At 35.2% G+C, this 20355-nt stretch overlaps 1 protein-coding gene across 2 annotated transcripts in view; it reads right to left on the bottom strand.

Moving 5' to 3' along the window:
• STS (steroid sulfatase) overlaps window positions 1–20355 on the bottom strand; it is a 95961-nt gene that overhangs the window by 62564 nt on the left and 13042 nt on the right. For both annotated transcript variants that reach the window (XR_008839937.1, XM_056485658.1), the window contains exons 2-6: window positions 20077–20229; window positions 18261–18382; window positions 15287–15409; window positions 9287–9710; window positions 814–950 (exon numbers count right to left, since the gene is read on the bottom strand). Coding sequence is in view for 1 of the 2 variants with exons in the window: in XM_056485658.1 (XP_056341633.1) it covers window positions 814–950; window positions 9287–9710; window positions 15287–15409; window positions 18261–18382; window positions 20077–20222 (952 nt within the window). In the remaining variant the exon portion in view is untranslated. The remainder of the gene's footprint in view (window positions 1–813; window positions 951–9286; window positions 9711–15286; window positions 15410–18260; window positions 18383–20076; window positions 20230–20355) is intronic.

The following is a 20355-nucleotide window of genomic DNA, read 5'->3' as shown; positions in this document are numbered from 1 at the left end:
TCTTGAAGAAAGTAAATTTGCATTGACTTGTAGTGAAAGAGAATCAACTTGTGATATACAGGAAGGAGAACCATAAAGTCATCTTTAGTGCTTACAATACTGCTATTCTACCATATAATTATTTACAAATATGAATTGTTACTTGTTTTCACAGGTGATTATCTCTAGAATCAGAGAAACACTTCAATACATCTAGAGATCCAGGAAGCCTCTTGACAGATTTAAGAACCAATTCCTCTCCAGCCTCAGAGAGAATGGAAGGTTCTGAAAGGCAAATTCATGGGTTTTGACTATTCTTCATAAACAGAAGTGGAACTCATCTTAGTGATTTCAGCAACTCAGAGAAGTCACTGAAATAATTAGCAAATTAGTTTTACCAACAGTGGATATTACATACATCATTTGAAAATATTTTGATCCTGATATCATGTGGTCACTTTTTAAATAGATATGTTGTTTTATGAGGATAATCTGAATAGGCACTCTAGGTAGCTCAGAGGGTTGGATTTAACTACCCAGCTTCAAAAGTCCACAGTTAATGTCCACCTCTCTGCTAAGTCCATGCTGTATAAACCACCCTCACAGTCAAAGAAGGCAATTGGCTTTTGTAGGACACAATAAATTTGGCAATAAAGTAGCTATTGCAAAGGCTCAGATTATTTTGCTTTCTAAATGACTCTTTCTTTCCCCTAAGTATAAAGGACAAGCATGACAGATAAACTGTAGACACGAATTGCTGGCTTCAGTTTGGTGAACATGAACACAAGTCATGATGAATTCCTTCCACTGCTGTTAGAAGCACACATAACATACCTACACTCCAGTCCATTTCCTCCACTGCATCACCATATAAACCATGTTTGCTCTTTCCTTTGAAATTTTCTGAAGCATATAGAGCAGTATGGACATGAAGATATGATAGGAGAAGAAGAAATGGTGTATCAGTGTTCCTGGAAAACAAAACAAATCAATAGCACAGACCCTTGGTACATTTTATAATAAGATTTCTGCAAATAAATCTTTCTATAAGAGAGTTTTAAAAAAAAAAAAAAAAAAAAAAAAAAGGCTCCTTGTCCCCCCACAAACAAACCAACACCAAAAGGTAAAAAGGAATACTGTAATTGATTACAGAGTAATTCTGAATAAACACACAGTAAAGATGCCACTCTTTTACTGAATTGAAAGCAAAAATAAATGACAAAATCTATCTAAATACTATTTGCTATATATATTAAAAAAGGACTTGTTTAAAGGCAGGAATCCAGCAGTTTCTGAACACAAACACTTGTCCTCATTTTACAAGTATATTTTTAAAAACCTGAATGCAATTGTTCAAAAAAATACTCTCAGCACGACATATCTACATGAAACACAGTTTCCTTCCTCACAAAGTCACCTGGAAGCTGATCAACCAAACTGTTATGAGGACCTGGGTCTAAGGTGTATGACCAAATCTCTTTTCTTTTAAAGCTCTGTATGTGTATGCATGTGTCACTACATAACCTCAAAGTCATAGTAATATAAAAATTCTTTTCTCAAAGTAATGAACAGCCTCCATTGTCTTCTATTTGGTAAACAGATATAAAAGAAAGAGTTCAATAAATAGACTCCCAGTAAATTTTGCTGTTCATGTGATCTGTCAACATGATATTTATGATCAATTCCAGCAGGTTGTGAAAGCACAGCTCAAACAAGTACTTCTCCTTATGCATTATTTATACTACTTTACTTAAAATTGTGCCACACTAGCCAAATTTACTGCTATATGCTCCAACAGCATTTGCACTACATTATGCATATTGTAAATATCTGCTGAACCTCAAAAGCACTACCCACAAAACTTGTCTGGATCTCACCTTAAAGCACACAGTTAATTGCAGACAATTTTAAATTTTATTTATCATATTTTCCCTCACAAAGCCATGGTGGATAATATCTGTGATTCACATCAATATCAATGGGAGGCCATGTATTTCCTCAAGCAGACAGTTCTTCCACCCTCTAAAGAGGGGAGGTCCGAAAGAGGCATGCTCATAAAAAAACATTTCTTTAAAATTAACAAAAAAAAAAAATCCTAACATTTAGAAATTGAAAACAAAGTCTTTTAGTAGAACAGATTAACCTGATGTCAATACTTGCCTCTTAAAGGAAAATAATATTGTTTAATCTAGTATATTTATGATCTATTTTTCCTCTCTCCTTGGTTGTATTTGTTCTTTCACAAGTTGCATGGTTAAAACTTCTTTTCCTACTGGCATATACAGCAGTAGATAAACACAAAATGGGAAATTTTTGCCTATATTACTCATTTGGTAAATGTATTTCTGATGGGCATTTTTTCTTCATTAAAAAAATTTCACTTTTTTAGGAAACGCAAGAGAAATAAAACTTTCTTCATGTGGAAAATGGATTAAAAATATTTTAATTCACTTATAAACATTTGTGCATCAATCTTGTTTTATCTTATTAATATAAAGTACTGATCCAAAAAATTTAAAACAATGTTTTTGTCTTAATATAAAAGACACACTTTCCACAAAGTTTTTTGTTCCTATTTGATAGGTCATATATGTGAGAACTTTTCACAACTGTAGCAACAAATACCAGGAGATCCCTAAGACAATTAAAAAGGCTGAAAATATCACCAATTGAAGTAAAAAAGAAGAAGATGTATACTTAAAAGTAGTAAATATATGTATATATTTAATACATACATAAATGTAATACTGACCTTTCACTAGAGAATTTTACTGCAAGGCAGATGATTTTTGTTTTACAACTTGCATTTTGTAATGCCTGGGATTATGTGCCCTTAAACACAGTTCACTGAATTGAGATTAATATACAAATTCTAGGGGAAAACACCACAAAAAATTATTTTGTACTTTTAACACTGCAGGTTAAATTTAGTTTTCATGCAAACTACCTTGTTCTAATGCCACAGAATCTGCATTCTCATAACTGCCTACTTGCTTTCCTAAAAGGATCAATAGCTTCCACTACAAATGTCATTTTCAAAGTGTAATAATTCAAGTTTGTTTGGTTGTTGAAATTTGTTTGTTTGTTGAACTCACAGAAAGATCTAACTTTCATGAAGAGTCATCAAATCAATGACTGATATGAAAGGGCACTACATAATTCTCTTTTTTCCAACTAAAATTGACAGCTTTTGATTGACAGCTTGCTGTCAGGTGGAGAAGTGTCTCACCTATTAATATTCTATAAAATATCAGAGGCAACTATTTGTCTCCTGCCAAAACACTTTGAGGAGAATCATAACTGAATACCTTTACTCTGACCTTGAAAATGGAATGACAATACCAGCTAGTAGGAAGAAGAAAAATTTGCCAATAACAGCTTAACTCTTGAACCACTTCAATAAACAGCTCTTTCAAAAATGTATTTCCACTATCTTTTACACAGTCCAAACACAGAGAATCTCAGTTTCAAAAGATTTAAGATTTTTTTTATCCTCACATAAGTCACAGAGTTTTTTCAATTTATTGAATAGCTAGAGAAATTACATACATCTGACATGAGATATTCTTCAGGGTATTTTTAATGGATCTTGAAAAGATCTTAAAGCATCACATTGCTGGTGACTTCTGCATTGCAAAGTACCAGGTTCTTTTTTATTGTGAGGCGTCTTTATACTACTCAAGGATTCAGCTCAGGCTTGAGCTGTAAAATACAGCTTTAAAGTAGGTAAGAGAGCAATTAAAACTAATCTGACTTTGTGCTTCAAACACGAGTCTTTTAACTTTTTCCCTGCAAATCTACTCTAAATGCTTGCTGCTTTGAAAACTCCTTGGGCAATTGTTCTCTTTTCTGTGCACTTAAGTGGCACAGTTGACACCTTGCAGGAAGGAACACCACCCAGAGGTGCCTGGGCAAGCTCTTGAGCTTGGCCCATGAGAATTTAATGAACCAACAAGGCCAAGTGCAAAGGCCTGCACTGAGTCATGTCATGCCAAGCACAAATGCAGGCTGGATGAAGAATGGATCGAGAGCAGATGTGAGAAGGACTTAGGGGTGTTGGTTGACAAGAAGCTCCACATTTGCTGGCAAAGTATGCACTTGCAGCCCATAAAGCCAACTGTATCCCAGGCTTCACCAAAAGCAGCATGACCAGCAGGCAATCCTTGAACACTTCCATGATGGGGCCTCTACAACTGCTCCACCTGTTCCAGTGCTTCACCATCCTCTGAGTAATGGATTTCTTCATAACATCCAATCCAAACCTGCCTCCTTTCAGTTTTAAAACTATCACTTCTCAAGATCCATCCTTGTAAGTGTTTCCTCTCCCTCCTTTTATAAACCCCCTCAAGATACTGGAAGGCTGCAGTGAGGTGTCTCTCGACCCTTCTCTTCTCCATGCTCAACAACTCAGCTTTTTCAGCCTGTCCACATAGGAAAGGAGTTTCACCCCACTGATCATCTTCTTGATCCTCCTCTGGACCCACTGTAAGAGCTCCACATCTTTCTTGTGCTGAGCACCTCACACTAGATGCAATACTCTAGGTCAAGCAGCAGTGTGTCAACACAAGCAGATAGAAACATAACATTTCGTCTCCTGTAATTTTCCTTTTACTATAAAAATTCTTCTTATTCAATAACCTCCGGTGGATAAATTAATTACTTCTTATTCTCCATGGATGCCTCCACTACTTCCAGATCAGATCACCAGAAAGACAGAAAGCACCAGAAAGTGCTCTTTGTGATAGGACTGGGTGAACACACTTCATTAAACCTTGTTCTTGCAGGAGGAAAACCCAAATTTTGGCTCAGTTGTATTAAAGCAGGACTGTTCTACATGCTGGATTTTGTTTTGTTAGCACTGCCAACAGTGCAAAAACTCTTGTTAGTCCGAATTAATCCATGATTGAATGTTTCTGTCCTGCTCTTTTAAAATACACACCTACAAACATAGGTGTCATATTTTCAATTTTTTTCAAAATCAGAAAGAGAACTTCAGACCACCTGGTGATAACTTATCCGAACCAGAAAAGATGTTGGAAATGTAACAGAAAGAAGGAGGGAAATGTAAATACATATAGAAAATCTGATTCTTTCTAGTAGATATTAAAAGTAGGATTTGTTACTACTATATCTGCATTTTTGAAATAATTCTTCCATGCCAATAGACAAGACACTTCTACTTTTCCAATTTCATGCCTTCATTGCTTCCTTTAAATACTTAAGGTAAACAAATCACATGTTTTATTTCCTTTCTCTATAACTTTTTTTCTCCCCCTGCTAAAGAGCATTTTTGTAAGCATGGAGGAAAAAAAAAGACATTTTTCATCTAATACAAATTAAACTCATTACTAAACCCTCTCATCCACAAAGCTTTGGAGTCCAACATAAAGATCTACTTGTTTCAGAAGTGTTCCATTGACCATTCAGTCTTCCACTCACTGCAGAACTAGTGAGGTTCCTAATCATTCTTAAATGATCTAAAGACTTAGTAAAGCCCTATATGAACCCACCCTTTCTTCCTGTTATCTTTTTGTTCAATACCCATAATCAGAGGTCTGAGAGAAAAGGCATAAAGATCCAGCAGAGTTGTCACAGATTATAAGATACTACATTTTTTAATATATGAGCACGTATACAGTATATGTATAGAGAGATACACAAACTCTTCTCTGTAATTTTTATTTTGCTATAAACTATAAGAAATATTCTTGTAGGATTCATAAAAACACTTAATTTGAGAACTGTAACTTCAGTACAACATGACAACTGTTAGATTTTAAGACCTAGTGATATATGGAAAATCTCTAAACCACAGTCTCCTAGAGTAGAGAACAAAAAAACTGAATAGGTGTTGCAACAGTGTTTCAAGGACTAAAATAGAATCGATAAAGAGAAAATTTACAATTTATTAACTGTTATCATAAAATTTTGAAAATTGTGCTTATGCAGTCTATGACTGGCAAAACTAGGAATGAAAATTCTTCAAATTCACCTTCACCACAGCTTTTAAATATAATCACATTTGTATTTAAATACTGTTTTTCAAAAACTAGATTTCATTAGAATTTTTAAAAATATTATTATTACTTGTGAACAGGAAATTTCCCAAAGAGGTATTTTGTATCATAGCGTGGTATTTTTACATTGTTAATTTCTGATACGCTAGAAACTGGACTCTGGCATTTTGCAAAATTGGATTTTCTGTGCAGCTGGTCATTGAAGGGCATACTGAAGATGCATGAATGACAACCACATTGAATTTAACAAGAAATAATTAGCATGCATTTGATTCTCAAATACACTGTAATACCAAGAGAGAATTCTGATAGCTTATGACATGTAAACACACTTCCTCTCAGGAAAAAGCAATTTGAATTAACATACACAGAGCTGACCTGCCCACTTGCAATTAGGGTAAGCAACTAAACTACTACCTGTTTTCACAGACTGCATCTGACACTTGTAATTGCATACACTCTTTTCCAGTGCCATTTTTGGGCATTGAATTTTGTATTTGCTCTCTTTCAGTCTATTAAGGAACAAACAAAAATTGTAATATGCACGCACTGGACTAAGGAAGATGAAATACAATACCTCCTCTCCAAAAACCAGACCAAAGTAAGTACAACAGCACATAGCTATACACTATAAAGACATTATAAGATTTTAAAATTACAAAAACTAATAATTATATAGAATCACAGGCCAAAGTCAGACATCTAGCAGTCTGAGGTAGTAGCTCTGAAGATCTCTCTCCTTATTTGGCTGGGAATCAAAACCTCTATAATTTTGTGAAGTTTGTGCCCAAACAGCCTCCAGCCACCACAGCACCCACCAGTCTTTCTCTGTTCACAGACAGCAGGTCCAGCAGGCCCCTGCCCAGGCTGGTTCACTCACCAGCTATGTCAGAAAGTTGTCTTCCATACACTCCAAAAACCACTAACACAGTTTCCTGCCCACTGCACTGCATTTCCAGCTCTAGTAAGCTGAATTCTCTCTCATGAAAAAAGGCCAGGAATCGTGAGACTTCTCCCACCTGTTTATATAATATTTTGTCTTACTCTTCATCCTGTCTGGGTGGTCCATAACATACTCCCACCCTGGTGTCTACCTTGTTGGCCTATCCCCTGATTCTTGCCAACTTGTCACTACCATCATTAAACACAGGATGATCAAACCCTCCTTAACATAAAGGTCTACCCCACCACCTCTCCTTCCTTGCCTATTCCTTCTGAAGAATTTTATGTTTATACATGGTAAGAAGTGACAAAACTGAAAATTACTGAGAAACAGCAAGAAAAGAGAATGTCTAGAAGTCCATCACCTGAACTCTGAAGAACTTAGAGAGGTAATAGAGGCAATAGGTAAATAAACTTACATAGATGAAACACAGGAAAATTAATACATATTCATATACGTTGTATATAAATATAGCATGAAAAAAAGCTTTACAGGGAATAACAGTGCTGTTGAAGATAGGAACTTCATCATATACTTATTGCAAGATATTTAACCAACTAAAAGATACATGGTATCTGATGATTTTTATTTTGATGATGAAATGTGTATTTAGAACCATTATGTGAAAGCTTGAATTCTTTAACTTCAGGATTGTTTGCACTCTGATATAATTGTGCACAAGGATGAACAGTGTACATGACTGAGTTTGCTACTTAATGTATCAGCTAAAGAAAAGGAGACTGAAAAATTCAGTGTTCAAACATGTGGCTAAAGGGCTGAAAGAACTGGAATGACAAGAATGCTGTCAAGCACTGTGACTTCTAAAAAGTGGCCCTTCACTTCTGCAACCTGGGTGCCTCTTGGTGACCATCCACCTACAAATGGCCAAAATCAGTGGTTTAGTCATAAAAGCAATGGTCTACTGAAGTTAATAGGTATGAACTCTATCATGTCAGAACTAGTGTGTCAAAGCAAATATTGATTTTGTTGCTCACACTAATACATGGGGCAGATCAATTCAGTGAATATTAATCTAATCACTCATATCCCCAGGAGTAAGGTTCATGGTCATATACTTTGCATGTGGATTCATTAAAGGGCACAGTTAAGTTTGCTCAAATGCCCTAATTGCTCCTTAATACTTTAACATGTTTGGATATTCTCTAATATAACATTGACTATGAAGAGTCTGGGTTATAATTCTCACTGTAATTGCAGCACTCCTGTAACAAAGTTTGTTGTAAATTATGAATATGTGCTATTAACCTTGACTTCAATTTAACATCACTGTTGTCTGAAAACTACACTGACATTTGGGGCCAAGTGCCTAAATGATGTAAAGCCACTTACCTTCAGGTGGGTCAACAAAGCTCTGTTGACTTAGATGATGCATTACTTTGCCAGCTCTAAACACTGGAGTCAAACAACAACACTAGTCTACATGATAATACTGCACATTACACATATTAATACAGTTAAAAGAGTTACTAGTTTTCTACCATTGACTTTCATCTTAAACTCACTTATTTTGAGACAATCACTTCACTGTCATGGCATTGGAATCAGTGAAACATCCATAGATACCCAAAACAGTATCACCACAGGCACTTTATATACTTGTAAATAATGGAAGAATATACCAACATATAGTTCATGTACTTGAAATCACCAAATACTTGGTCACTAAGCAAGTAATCTTTCAACAATTTTCAAATGTGTTTGTTCCAGTGTTTGTAACAACAAAGTACTTCACTGTTAAATTAGTTACAATATATCTGAGAAGGCATCTGCATCTTTATATCTATCTCCATTGCCAAGAGGAAATAAAGATGGTTAAGTTAATGTATAAATACTTATGAGAATGTAGATTGTGGGAAACACTCATTTAAGGAAATTTCTTATAAAAAACATTTTTTTCAGTATAATGTGTAAAAATGGCCACATCAAATATTCATAAGGATAGAAATTATAAAAAATTTCAGTATGAGATTAAGATTTTAGATAAACATTTTTTCTTGCTAGCAGCTAGAAGCAGCTGTTCTGTACAGTCATTAAGTCTAGAAAACTCAGCAGCAGTTACATGAAATTCTTAAGACTTAAACATTTAAGATTTAAACATTTCCCTTTTTATAGAGAAATTAATTGCATGCCTGATAGGAGGAAACCAAAGTGTCATTCCTACCAAAAAGATTAACTTCAGTCATTTTTTAAAGGAAAAAAACTACGATCATATATATATATAATGACATACCCCTTATGCCCACCAGCTCACATTGTTTTCTAATTTTTCAGAAGCACTGTCTTTATGAAATGCCAACATTAACTTACAACTTAGTTAGAAACCTACCTTTCAATAAATTGCATGGCTTCTTTTGTCAGCCTCTGAGTAAGGTTCTCATAGGACAGTGGCTGCTGGATAATCTGATGGTTCCTCATTAAAAAGCAGTTTAGGTGTCGAAAATGATAGAAGAAAAAAATCAAAACCACAAGAGAAATTGTGATTGTTAACAGGAAGTAACCCAATGCTTGGAAGGGTACTTTGAGAAGGCCAATGTACTGCACGATTGCCAAAGACACAAGGGCAATTGCAGTGATTTGGATTGGGATGACAAGGTCTTTCTGAACCCCTTTTAAAAACACGCTGCCTTGGCCAGGCTTGCAGTCTCTCAAATTGGTCACGGGAAGGCCATAAAAGTAATCAAATCCATGACTGAGGGGGTGGTGACAGAAGTCATTACTGCTTTCACAGTTCATCCCAAGATGCCACTTTCCTACAAAGAAAGAAGGACAGGGAGTACTTTGTAGTTAAATCATCAAACTTACTTTTAATGCACGTTATTTCAAGCACGAAACCATCACCTTCTGATTGATATTCCCCTGCTCCCAGCATTTATTGTGTAGATCCCTATTTTATATTTAAACTTTCTTTATGCCCTCATCAAAGATTTTTTTTTTCATGCCTGCCTCTTCATCTCAGTTAAAAATGGTTTGGCATGGCTGCTGCTGAAGAGCATTAAATTTTGAGTGGGCTAGCAGATCACTGAAGAGCAACAGAGCCCTAACAGACAGTTAACTTTGGAAATTAAGTCTTTGTGCATGTGTAGTTGTCAAAAGAAAAAACTGTTGTGTAGCAGCTACTGATAGAAGAGGAAGAACCCTTACAGAATTACTTTTCTGAAATTTTTCTGGAAAATAATTTGACTTGTTTAAAAAAAAAAAGACAAAAGAGGAAGAAAAAAACAGTAACAAATAGAAAAAATCGAGAATAGAGAAATTATTAAAGCCTTTATTATTTAAATGATTGCAAAATCTCCGAAATTGACAATACCCCTCAAAATACACATTTATAGAGTGAGGCTGATTATTTTGCATTTATATATTTCATATATATAAATAAAAAGCAACAGAAACAAGTAAATTGGTGTCAAATACTATCTGTCACAGCATTTTGTCCCACTAGGAAATCACTCTAATTCTGCAATAATGTTGGACACTGTCTGACACAAGGAACCACTGAGTTTGATTTGCATTATACTAATAAAATCTATATTCATGCTGATCATAAGTATCTAGATAATTCATTCTGTGACTCAGGTACAACTTCTTACCATATGCTTATGCATTGCTTCATACAACAGACCTAATTAGTAGCTGTTACTTGAATCAAAATGCATAATTATAAAAAAAATAAAATTCGGTTAAACTTATAGATATAGATTATGGATATAGCTATGCTCTTTGCTCTCAGCAAGAAAATGTGCTGAATATTTAAAAAAGCCTGTTGGCCTTGATAAAACACATGTCATTATATATTGCTGGGCCAAACCTTATTCATTTTTCTGAATCAAACACCTAAACATGACCAGCACAACTTAGGGGATGTGACCATAAAAGAAATAAACAAGAAACCTGCAAACCCAGTAAATCTTCATTCCTATAACTAAGCCAAAAGAAATTTAAAATATTTGTTTTAGAGACTTCAGAATACACATTGCAGTAAATAAAAAACAGAAAAAAAAAAAAAAACATATACAGAATTTTAATCTTTTCCAAATCATTCCAGCTTCTACACATCTGTAAGAGTCCTCATGCAAACATCTCCTGAACATCTCCTCCTGAGCCACCAGAACAGCATATTCATTCCTTTTTCCTTCAGCTGTGACAAATGCAGATACTGCAGTACCAAAGAGGGTGAACATGGGGATCAGTTCTGCTTTTTTTAAATTTAGCTGGATGTTCTTATTTCTCTTCCACAAATAACAGAACTGATGTATAGGATGAGAATGTCATATGCCTAAGTCCATCTGTCAGCAAAGGTGGAGAAAAAGCAGAAATCTTGAATCTGAGTACTTAGTTGAGTCCAGTTATTCTCATACATCTCTTGATGGGCTTAAGTTTAAAATAATTTCTGTATATCATCAAAACAGGTATAAAACATTTTTTTAGGTCTGCTTAAGTGCCAGTGAAGTGAAGGCCTCTACACCTTTCTCATTCCATCAGAACTTTTCCCTGTCAGATGGCCCCTCACCTGAGGTGATATTCTGCTTTTTGTGAACAGAATGGTTGTGGTCTCTACTTTTCACATGGTCCCATGAAAATTATTGTGATCAATTAAAAAAACAAACAGTACACACCATTGTACTGAAATTCCAGAAGTTACAATGGTGCTATAAAGGGCTAGGTAAGGCCCTCTGATTTTCATTCCCAGCACCCAAAGATGCAGATTTTTGAAAAGAAATGCTTCAATTTTTCTCTTAAGTTTGGATGAGTGTCTTAATGGAATGATCATAAATCCAGATGTGTAAAAAAGTGAGTATGAAACAACTCTTATCAAATTAAATAAGTGATTTAAAGGTAGAAACTTATAATCATGAATACAAATGATCCTCAGGCTTTACAATTAAGTTTTTTATATTATATATTAATCTCAAAGCACCTATAATTCAGTAAGAAAATACAAAAAAAAGAAACTCAGACAAACTAACTATGCCTTAAGGGTTGCTTATTATGATATGGAGTGGTTTTTTTTAACTGAATCTCAAGTACAATCCAGGATAGAGAAACCTTGCAATAACAAATTAGGACAGGGGGAAATATAGCTCCTATTTTTATCGAAAGGACTTTAGCAAGCACAACAAATTGTTCAATGTCAAGATGAACTTGGGCCTCAGAAAAAGATTTGTTGAGAAGCAACTTAAGCCAAACAAAGCAGAGATCAGATTAGCAGGAAAAGCAACAGAAGCCCCAGTTCAAATTATATCAGCAGGTGTGACGGAATGAGACAATTGCCATTCTCAAATGGCTGGGGAGGTAGAAGGCTTTGATAGATCCTGCACTACTCTGAAAAAGCAAGTGATGACTGGGTCCACAATACATGTTTTGTTTCAATCCTTGTGACAATAACCCCTGCCTTGAGCTAGTGCTTGAACAGATTACTGTAATGTGCTTTAGATTCTGGGGCCCTTCTGAATCTGAGAGCAGTGCAAAATGCTCTCATCTCTATGCCAAGTGATGCTTCATAGAATGGACACTTCACACAAGCATCATAAGCATTTCAGCAGATTCTACCAAGCTTTTGAGTAAAATTTATGCTGTTAATTGCAAATTATGAGTACCACAATAATTTGAGACCTAGGCTTTTTTCCTTCTCCGTCAGCCACAATTAAGATTTCTGCAGAGCGAAAGCAATGCAATGAAAGGCAAGTAGGAGTGAGAGGCAGGTCCCTTTCAGCCAAGAAACTTCACTTGAAAATCAATTTTTCAGAACGCAGGGAATCCTGAGGACACTACAGAAATCCATATTTCCTCTGTATTTCTCCCTCAGACAGTGAAAAAGGGAGCAATATGAAGACTGATTTTTATGTGATATATTTCTTTTGGAAAGATTTTGTGCTTTTCAGATAAATGAAAAGGTACAAGATGCAGAGCAAGATGCAAGCAGAAATATTTTATGTTTTTAAGGAAATATATTTATTTGAAGTACACAGCAAAAATTATTAAAAGTTTGTGTGCATATGGTATTAACATGGACAGATTTTAAGCTATTTTATGAATAACTGTTATACTAACTCTACTCCATAGGCTCAGTCAATCTTGAATTGGACACCTTACTACTGTGATGTGTCCAAACATCACAATACTTCATTATGGAAGAAGTTATCAATTAGTATTTCAGCTTTGGAGATAAGCTACATGGGTGGATTTCAAACTTCTCTGGATGCTGGACAACAAACTGGACAGCAATAATGAGGAAAAATTAACCTTTACTGAGCTGTATTTGAGTATAGCAGTAGTTAAAATACTTTCTATCAAATTGAAGGTGAATTTTTGAATAGCTAGGGGAATTATGAATAGCTATTTCCAACAAAACATCAGCATTTCTTCCCGTTGGTGAAATATTACATATTCTATGCATCTGCTTTTTTTGATAGAACTTGGTTTTGTTGCAGATCTGATTGTGTGCTCTCCTGACAGATCTATTGGTTGTCACCTTCTTCATATCACATGGGAAAACAATGAGGTAGAAAAGTGTATGTATAAGGAAGATTTATAGCTAAAATATATTTTGGGGCATATCAAACAAAAGGAAGAATATATTCAGAGGAGAAAAAATTTAAAAATAAACAAAAATGCACCTAAGGAAGAAAAATAATGTCCTTAGAGAGGAGATTGGCAAAAAACCCAGAAATGACACTACGGGCTTGAGGAACAGAAAGGCTTCAAATTACCCTTATGCCACTCCATCACTGGTGCAGGATTTGACAATTAATTTTTTGGGAACTGCCGAGTTAGACTGAACCAAGCAAAGTCTCCCTGACCTAGACCAATATGACATGACCAGAATACCAGCAAAAGCAGAAAATGGACTGGTTGTGAATCAGACTGTCTATCTAGTCTTCAAATCTACATAATTTTTCTTTGTCATTTACATATGCTTTATCCCTAATTTTAATGCACTTCTTGATTTTTGGAAACCTTCATTATACTCTAAGGATATGGTAATATTACATTTTATGGTCTCATAGCTATCACTCAGGCCACTTGGAAGAACTGTTCATTAAGCATCATGGAGATAACTTCTGGAGATCTAAGTGGCAAGCTGTCATGTTGCAGCAGAAGTAGTTAAAAAAAGAACAGTAACTAGGTCAGCCCCAGAAAATGAGTTATATTACTGTGCTTGTTACAAACAGAAAAAAAAATTAATTGAATATGGAGAAATAGGAATTAAGTCTACAAGGAACATGACAAATTATGAACAGCTTTTTTGTACTATGGTTCCAATACATCTACAATAAATAAATTTCTGATAAGAATTTATGGTTTTCTATTTTCATTCTTTCAGGAAATCATGCTATTTTATGCTTTATAAGACTGGGGTATAGCTAAGTAGGATTTTAGTTAGAACACTGACTCTGGTATATCTACATAATACAGACAATTTTTGAACAGTGGTATGAATTGTTAGCCTTGCTTAAGAGCGTGTTTTTTTTAAACAAAAATTACACTTAAAATTGCAAGTTTGTGTTTCATTTAAAAAACAAATTGCATGCATCCTTCATCTAAATTAATTTAGCAATATCCCAGTATGATGTTCTCTGCTCAACTATTCCCTGGCAATTCCAGTACAGAAACACATTATGTAACACAAGTTGAAATTCACAAGAATCTTCTAAAATATAAGCAGTGTGGAATAAGTCAGTGGCCAAATTAAGAAAAAAAATTCAGACATCTTTAATGTTATGATATTAACTTTTATGATATTAATTCCAATTCTATTTAATATTAAACTAATATGATTCCTTTTGCCCATCACTGGATATTTATGCTGCAGTCAATTGTCTGAACTATCTTTATCATGAGAAAGAAATACATTTTTATATTAAATATGTACCAAATAATATGAAGAATTTCCTAAAAACACTAATTTCTGTCTGATGACTAAGATGGTAGCCCAGGTACAAGTTATTTACTTTATGGGCATTTGAACACTGGTGAAATGAAAACAACCACAGTGCTGACTTGCACCCTGTGATCAATCCCTCATTGTCTCACAGGTGTAATCAAACTCCTTTTTATACTGAAAACTTTTCAAAAGCTTAACTAATTTTCAGTTTGTTCATCATGTTTCTTCAGTACTTTGCAAAACTACACAAGTGAATTAGATGTACTTACCTGACTAGTGTTTCACATGGGCATGGGAACGTGCTCAGCTTTGTTCCAGAAAAATAAGTTCATTATGCTGTGAGGGAGAAAAGCTTAATGCAGGCCCTTAAAAGTCTGTATGGGAAGGTAATGTTTTTTTCACTGAAATGAAAGAAAACAGTACTGCACATGTCTGCAATTTTACCTATTAGAGCTGTTGCATAACCTTTCTGCTTCAGGAGTTTGGAAAAAGTTATTTCTTCAGAAGGAAGTCCCCCAGAAGAGGCAGAAAATAAGAAGACACCAACTCGTGAGAAGGCAGCCATTCCTAAATACAATAAAAATTAATGAGACCAGGATAATACAAAGAAAGAATTCCAATTCATTAGCTCTGCATGCACTTTTTTGCCTTGAGTGGAATCACTTAAATGACATATTACAATCAGACACTAAGTGTAGCAACTGGAAGATACAATCATTCATTTAGTGGAGTAAGGTCCTTTCTGTATTGACACCAGAAACTGAGATGTGTAGAGAAAACAATTCTGAGCTTATAACCATGGGGTCAGCCATCCCATAAACAGCTGCAGCCCCTTCTGTAGATTTTCTAAAGTATAGCAAAATTTTAAGAAGTTGAGCTTGCATAATTTATTTTTCTTGTATATAGAGAGGGAAGGAAGATGAAGACCAAGTGATACCACTCCCAAGTTCTACTTTGAAAATTTCCCTTGTTCTCATCTGTGGTTTTCTACAAGCCTCTAAGTTTTTTTGAGAGAAGGCATATTGAAATAGAGGCAGTCTTACTGCTGGGCATGTAAATGTCATGAGGTCAGAAAGAGCAAGAGAGGATCTGATCCTGTAAATAGAGTGGCTTGAGCTGCCAGCACTGATGGGGTGCTCCAGTGGCATGAAGACACATCATCCAATGCATGCAGAGTGCACTAAAGGAGCATCAGGTACAGCTAACAAGACAATATCTAAATAAGGCACAGCAATTTCTATATACTAAGAGTCTGAGAAACACAAATGAGCTTATAAGCTGCACTCAGGATGAGGAACTTGAGAGCTGAGGTTCATGAAAATTAGATTACTAGGATTCCAGATGAGAGCTGGCACTGAAAATAGACAGTAAGAACAGAGAATATCTATGCAAATCTGTGCAGATGTATCTTCAGGAAGTCTAAATTATGCAACTGGATGATTACAGTGCCTAAGTTACATGACTGATGTAGACAACCAGAATCCTCCCTCAGGCATCCCTTGTGGTTACATGAGAAAAAGACTTGTTAGACTGGTTTATTAAAGAGAGCTCAACCTACCCTTCAAATGCTGACTTCAGTTTTTCATCCCAGATAATTTTGCTGATCAATGCTTCAGATAGCTTTAGTCATATATTTATTTTATTTATTTGTATTTATTTTTACATATTTCAAGCTCTTGTAACTGAAATCAGTGTAACTCTGTTAAGTTATCAGAATGAAAGTACAGAAGCATGATTTATCTTTTTTTCATTGTTACCTTTCTCTGAGCTTGTGTCTTATCCAATACTGCATTTTGGAATCTTTTTCTTCAGCTCTATTAGCAGGAGTTTCATATTTCTAACATTTTTTCCATATCATGATTCTAGTGTCTTCTGTAATAAGCCTTTCCTAGTTCTTCAGTGATATTTGGAAGAAATCCATATTTAGAAATTTTGTAACTTAAGTAAGACAAAGTTCAATTTTTGTACCTACATGGAAATGATTAAGTATGTCTGAGACCTGATCAGTGAAAAAAAAAATTAGTTCAAGCACTAATTTTTCAGAAATAAGAAGAGGGAACATAATGGAAAGTGACCTGTGACTTTACCTACAGTAAATATTAACAGCAATACATCTGTAACAGGTATATAAATTTTTCCTGTGCAGATGGATGTGATGGAAAATTTAACAAGTTATATCAGCTGGCACTTTTGCAGAAGCTTGTTACTTGATTTGAGTGAGCACGAACGTATCAAGTAGGCTCCAGAGTCTTGCTTAGCTTTCATTCCCAGAAGCAAGGACAGGATGTTTTATCACTAATGAACAAGTGATCTGATTAATGTATAATGATCCTTGCTAAAAATGATGTTAAGGGAATGTTAAAGTTGCATGGCTAAGCACTGAGAGGCTCAGTCCCAGCACACTAAAATAAACAGACTAGATCTTCATTGACTCAAATAGGCTTTGGATCAGTTACTTTAAAAGTAAGAGAAATTAAATGCATGGATACTTAACACTATGTATGGGTAGATATGGAACAAAAATAACACTTCAAAGAGATGAGTGTTTTTTTTGCTTTCTTCCCAGGTTTAAGGGCAACTTGAGTACCTAAATGAACTTCCTCCGCCCTGCAAAATAATCAAAACACAAATCCAACATTTTGTCTAAAAAAAAAGGTTTAGCAGAAATAGAAATGTCTGAGAATAAGTATTTGCATTAGGTTCTTCCACTGAGTCTTTCTAGATCTTTGTGGTGTTCAGTACTTGCACTGCCCACCAACACAGTGGGAGCAGCCTGAATGCAACTGTGGAGGCAGGCAAAGGGCCCGGGGTCATTGAATAGCAGAGGAATTTCACAGAATCCCAGAGAATCACAAGATATGCTCAGCTGGAAGGGACCTACAGGGATCACTGAATTCAACATGCAGCCCTGCACAGGACATCCCCATGAGTCATGCCATGTGCCCCAGAGTATTGTCCAAACACTTGAACTCTGTCAGGTTTGGTGCAGACAGCACTTGAGGTGAGAGGCCACCCTAGCACAGAGCAGTTCAGGACAATCCCCTCCCTTGCCTGGCTGGTAATATTGTGTCTGATGCAATCCAGGACATGACTGGCATTAAATAACCACAGTTAGATTGCTTTTTTGCAGTATTTATACATAAAAAAATTTACTCACTAAAAAAACTTTTGTGTCAACTCTTCTGAAATGTGGAAATTCCCCATATGTATGAAATATTTCAAATGTAGACTAACTCTGCTGAGCTTGATCAGTCACTGAAAGGACTGATCATTTACCATTATTTAACCTAGTAAGGATAAACTAATCAAGAAAGTCCAGACCAAAAAAAAAAAAACCCAAAAAAAAACCAAAACCTTCATACAGTTTACTGTAACTTAAATATTATATTTATACATAAATTAAGTGATGGGATTTTACCTGATCTTATAGGATATCTCCCTGTGAGGAAAGCTGCCCTGCTTGGAGTACAAAGTGGAGATGCTGCTATATGCTGAGTAAGTGTCACTCCTTCCTCTGCTAGCCTGTCAATATTAGGGGTTCTGGAAAAACAATAAAAAAAAAAATGCACAGAGACGATTATTTGGATACAGGATGGTAAGCACAAGGCATCTGAGGCAAGAACTATCAGGAAAATCCAGTTAAAATTTATTGTATGTAAATTATCCAAAGTGTGGTAGGGTTGCAATTCCAAATATTATCATGTCAATTTTTTTTATATTAGGTGTCTGAACAGAGACACAATAATGTTGCAGCAAAATTCTTTTTCCTCACTTTCTTCTATTCTTCATGGCCAGTGCTAAACTGCAACATCTGGACATTAATATTGCAACCCTTTTTAATGTGTTCCTTGACCAGAATTGTAATTTTACAACCTTTTTGCTTTAGTAATGAGGGCAAGAGAGACCAGAGAAAGGCTGTGCTTCCTTGCTCCCTACTTGGTGTCTCTTCTGTCTCTCCCCAGCAAAAGCTTTTTGGGGTAGGGATAATGTCATGTGGCGCTATAAGCTATTAGAAGAGATTCAAATTATTATGACTCTGTGTTATGCTTTATATTAACAATATCTACATGTCTGACATGATTATGTCTGGTATATTAGACCCAGGGGCACAACCTAGCTTCCATATCTGTATGGGAAACTTGTCTGTGACCTGGCTCATCATGCAGATTAAAATTGGTTCCTGCAGGAAGAAATCCTGTGTCCTTGGTTCTACAGATATAAATTACTAATGCAGACTGGCCAGCAGCTGCAGCATGCTCTAATAGCTCTCTGACCCTGGAGATTAATGATTGTGACCTCAAGGTACACTAGTGCTCCCATCATCTAAGTCTGAAAAATCAGAAACACTAATTTTCCAATGGAATTATTTTCTATCTGTAAAGTCACCTACTGATAACAATCAGTAAGATGAAAATTCATCATATTCAAAAAAATCTAATTCCAAATTCTCCCAGCAGAGGATACAGATTTTGAGGCCTGCGAGGGGAGTGATCCAAGCATCAATGTTGTATATATTTTCCCCTGTTTAAAACCAAAAGCTGTAACTTGATTTTTTTTTTTCTGAGTTATGAGAAGATTTTACTTCTAACTAACATCAGCAGGAACAAGAGCATTTAACATTTGACTGAACAGTGCTTTTAGTCTGAATGTTTTATTTAACTTTGCCAAAAACTGTGCACCACTGAAACACAATGGCTGGATATCACTTGCTCTGTTTACACAACCATCACATCCAAGCTGGTAGCAAGAAACATCCCAGGGCACACTGGTGCATTATTCAAGTATATTAACATTTGTTTTAATTAATATATTGACTACTGTATGAAGATAAATTAAGGGCAAGTATCAGCTCTTTATTTCCAATTAGTTAACAACAAGCTTGTCCCAAATCATGAGTGCTTCAAAATATGTTTAATTCATAGTAGTTGTGTCATGTATATTCTAGGAGAAAATTGTTGATTATGCTTTAGTTCTCTAGGGCTACCCTTATTTGGTTTGTTGCTCAGTCCTCTGTTTATAATGCAACTTTTTAGAAGGATAAATGCGTTAGCTAAGTCTTTGGTCAAAAAAAAAAATAAAAGATGGATTGAATATTCAAATCTCTGGAAAAAGTTATTAACTTTGGTTACTCATAAAAAACTTAATCAAACCCCTAAATGTTCTGGAATTTTTAATTTTAAAAATCCACTGAAAACTAAATATAAAGCTATGACTCCACCAAATTATCATCCTACCTTAATGTTCTGTTCCCATAACATCCCAGGTCTCCAATACCAAGATCGTCAGCCATCAGTAAAATTATATTGGGCTTTGAAACACTGTGTGTTTTGACACTGTTTATGGCACACTGGCAAATTATTAGAAGTAAAAGGGGCCCCATCTTCTTCCTGGTCTGTAAGAACAGGTGGAAAATATAATAAATAGATTGTTAATCTAATTTGTTCTTATTATTACATTTTGCATAGTAAAAGAAAAAAAGATGGAATACTTTTAGTTGGCTTTCTTTTTCCTTG

This window comes from Oenanthe melanoleuca, chromosome 1 (assembly GCF_029582105.1).
Source record: "Oenanthe melanoleuca isolate GR-GAL-2019-014 chromosome 1, OMel1.0, whole genome shotgun sequence".
Classification (NCBI taxonomy): Eukaryota; Metazoa; Chordata; class Aves; order Passeriformes; family Muscicapidae; genus Oenanthe; species Oenanthe melanoleuca.
This window is presented reverse-complemented; position numbering and strand designations above follow the sequence as displayed.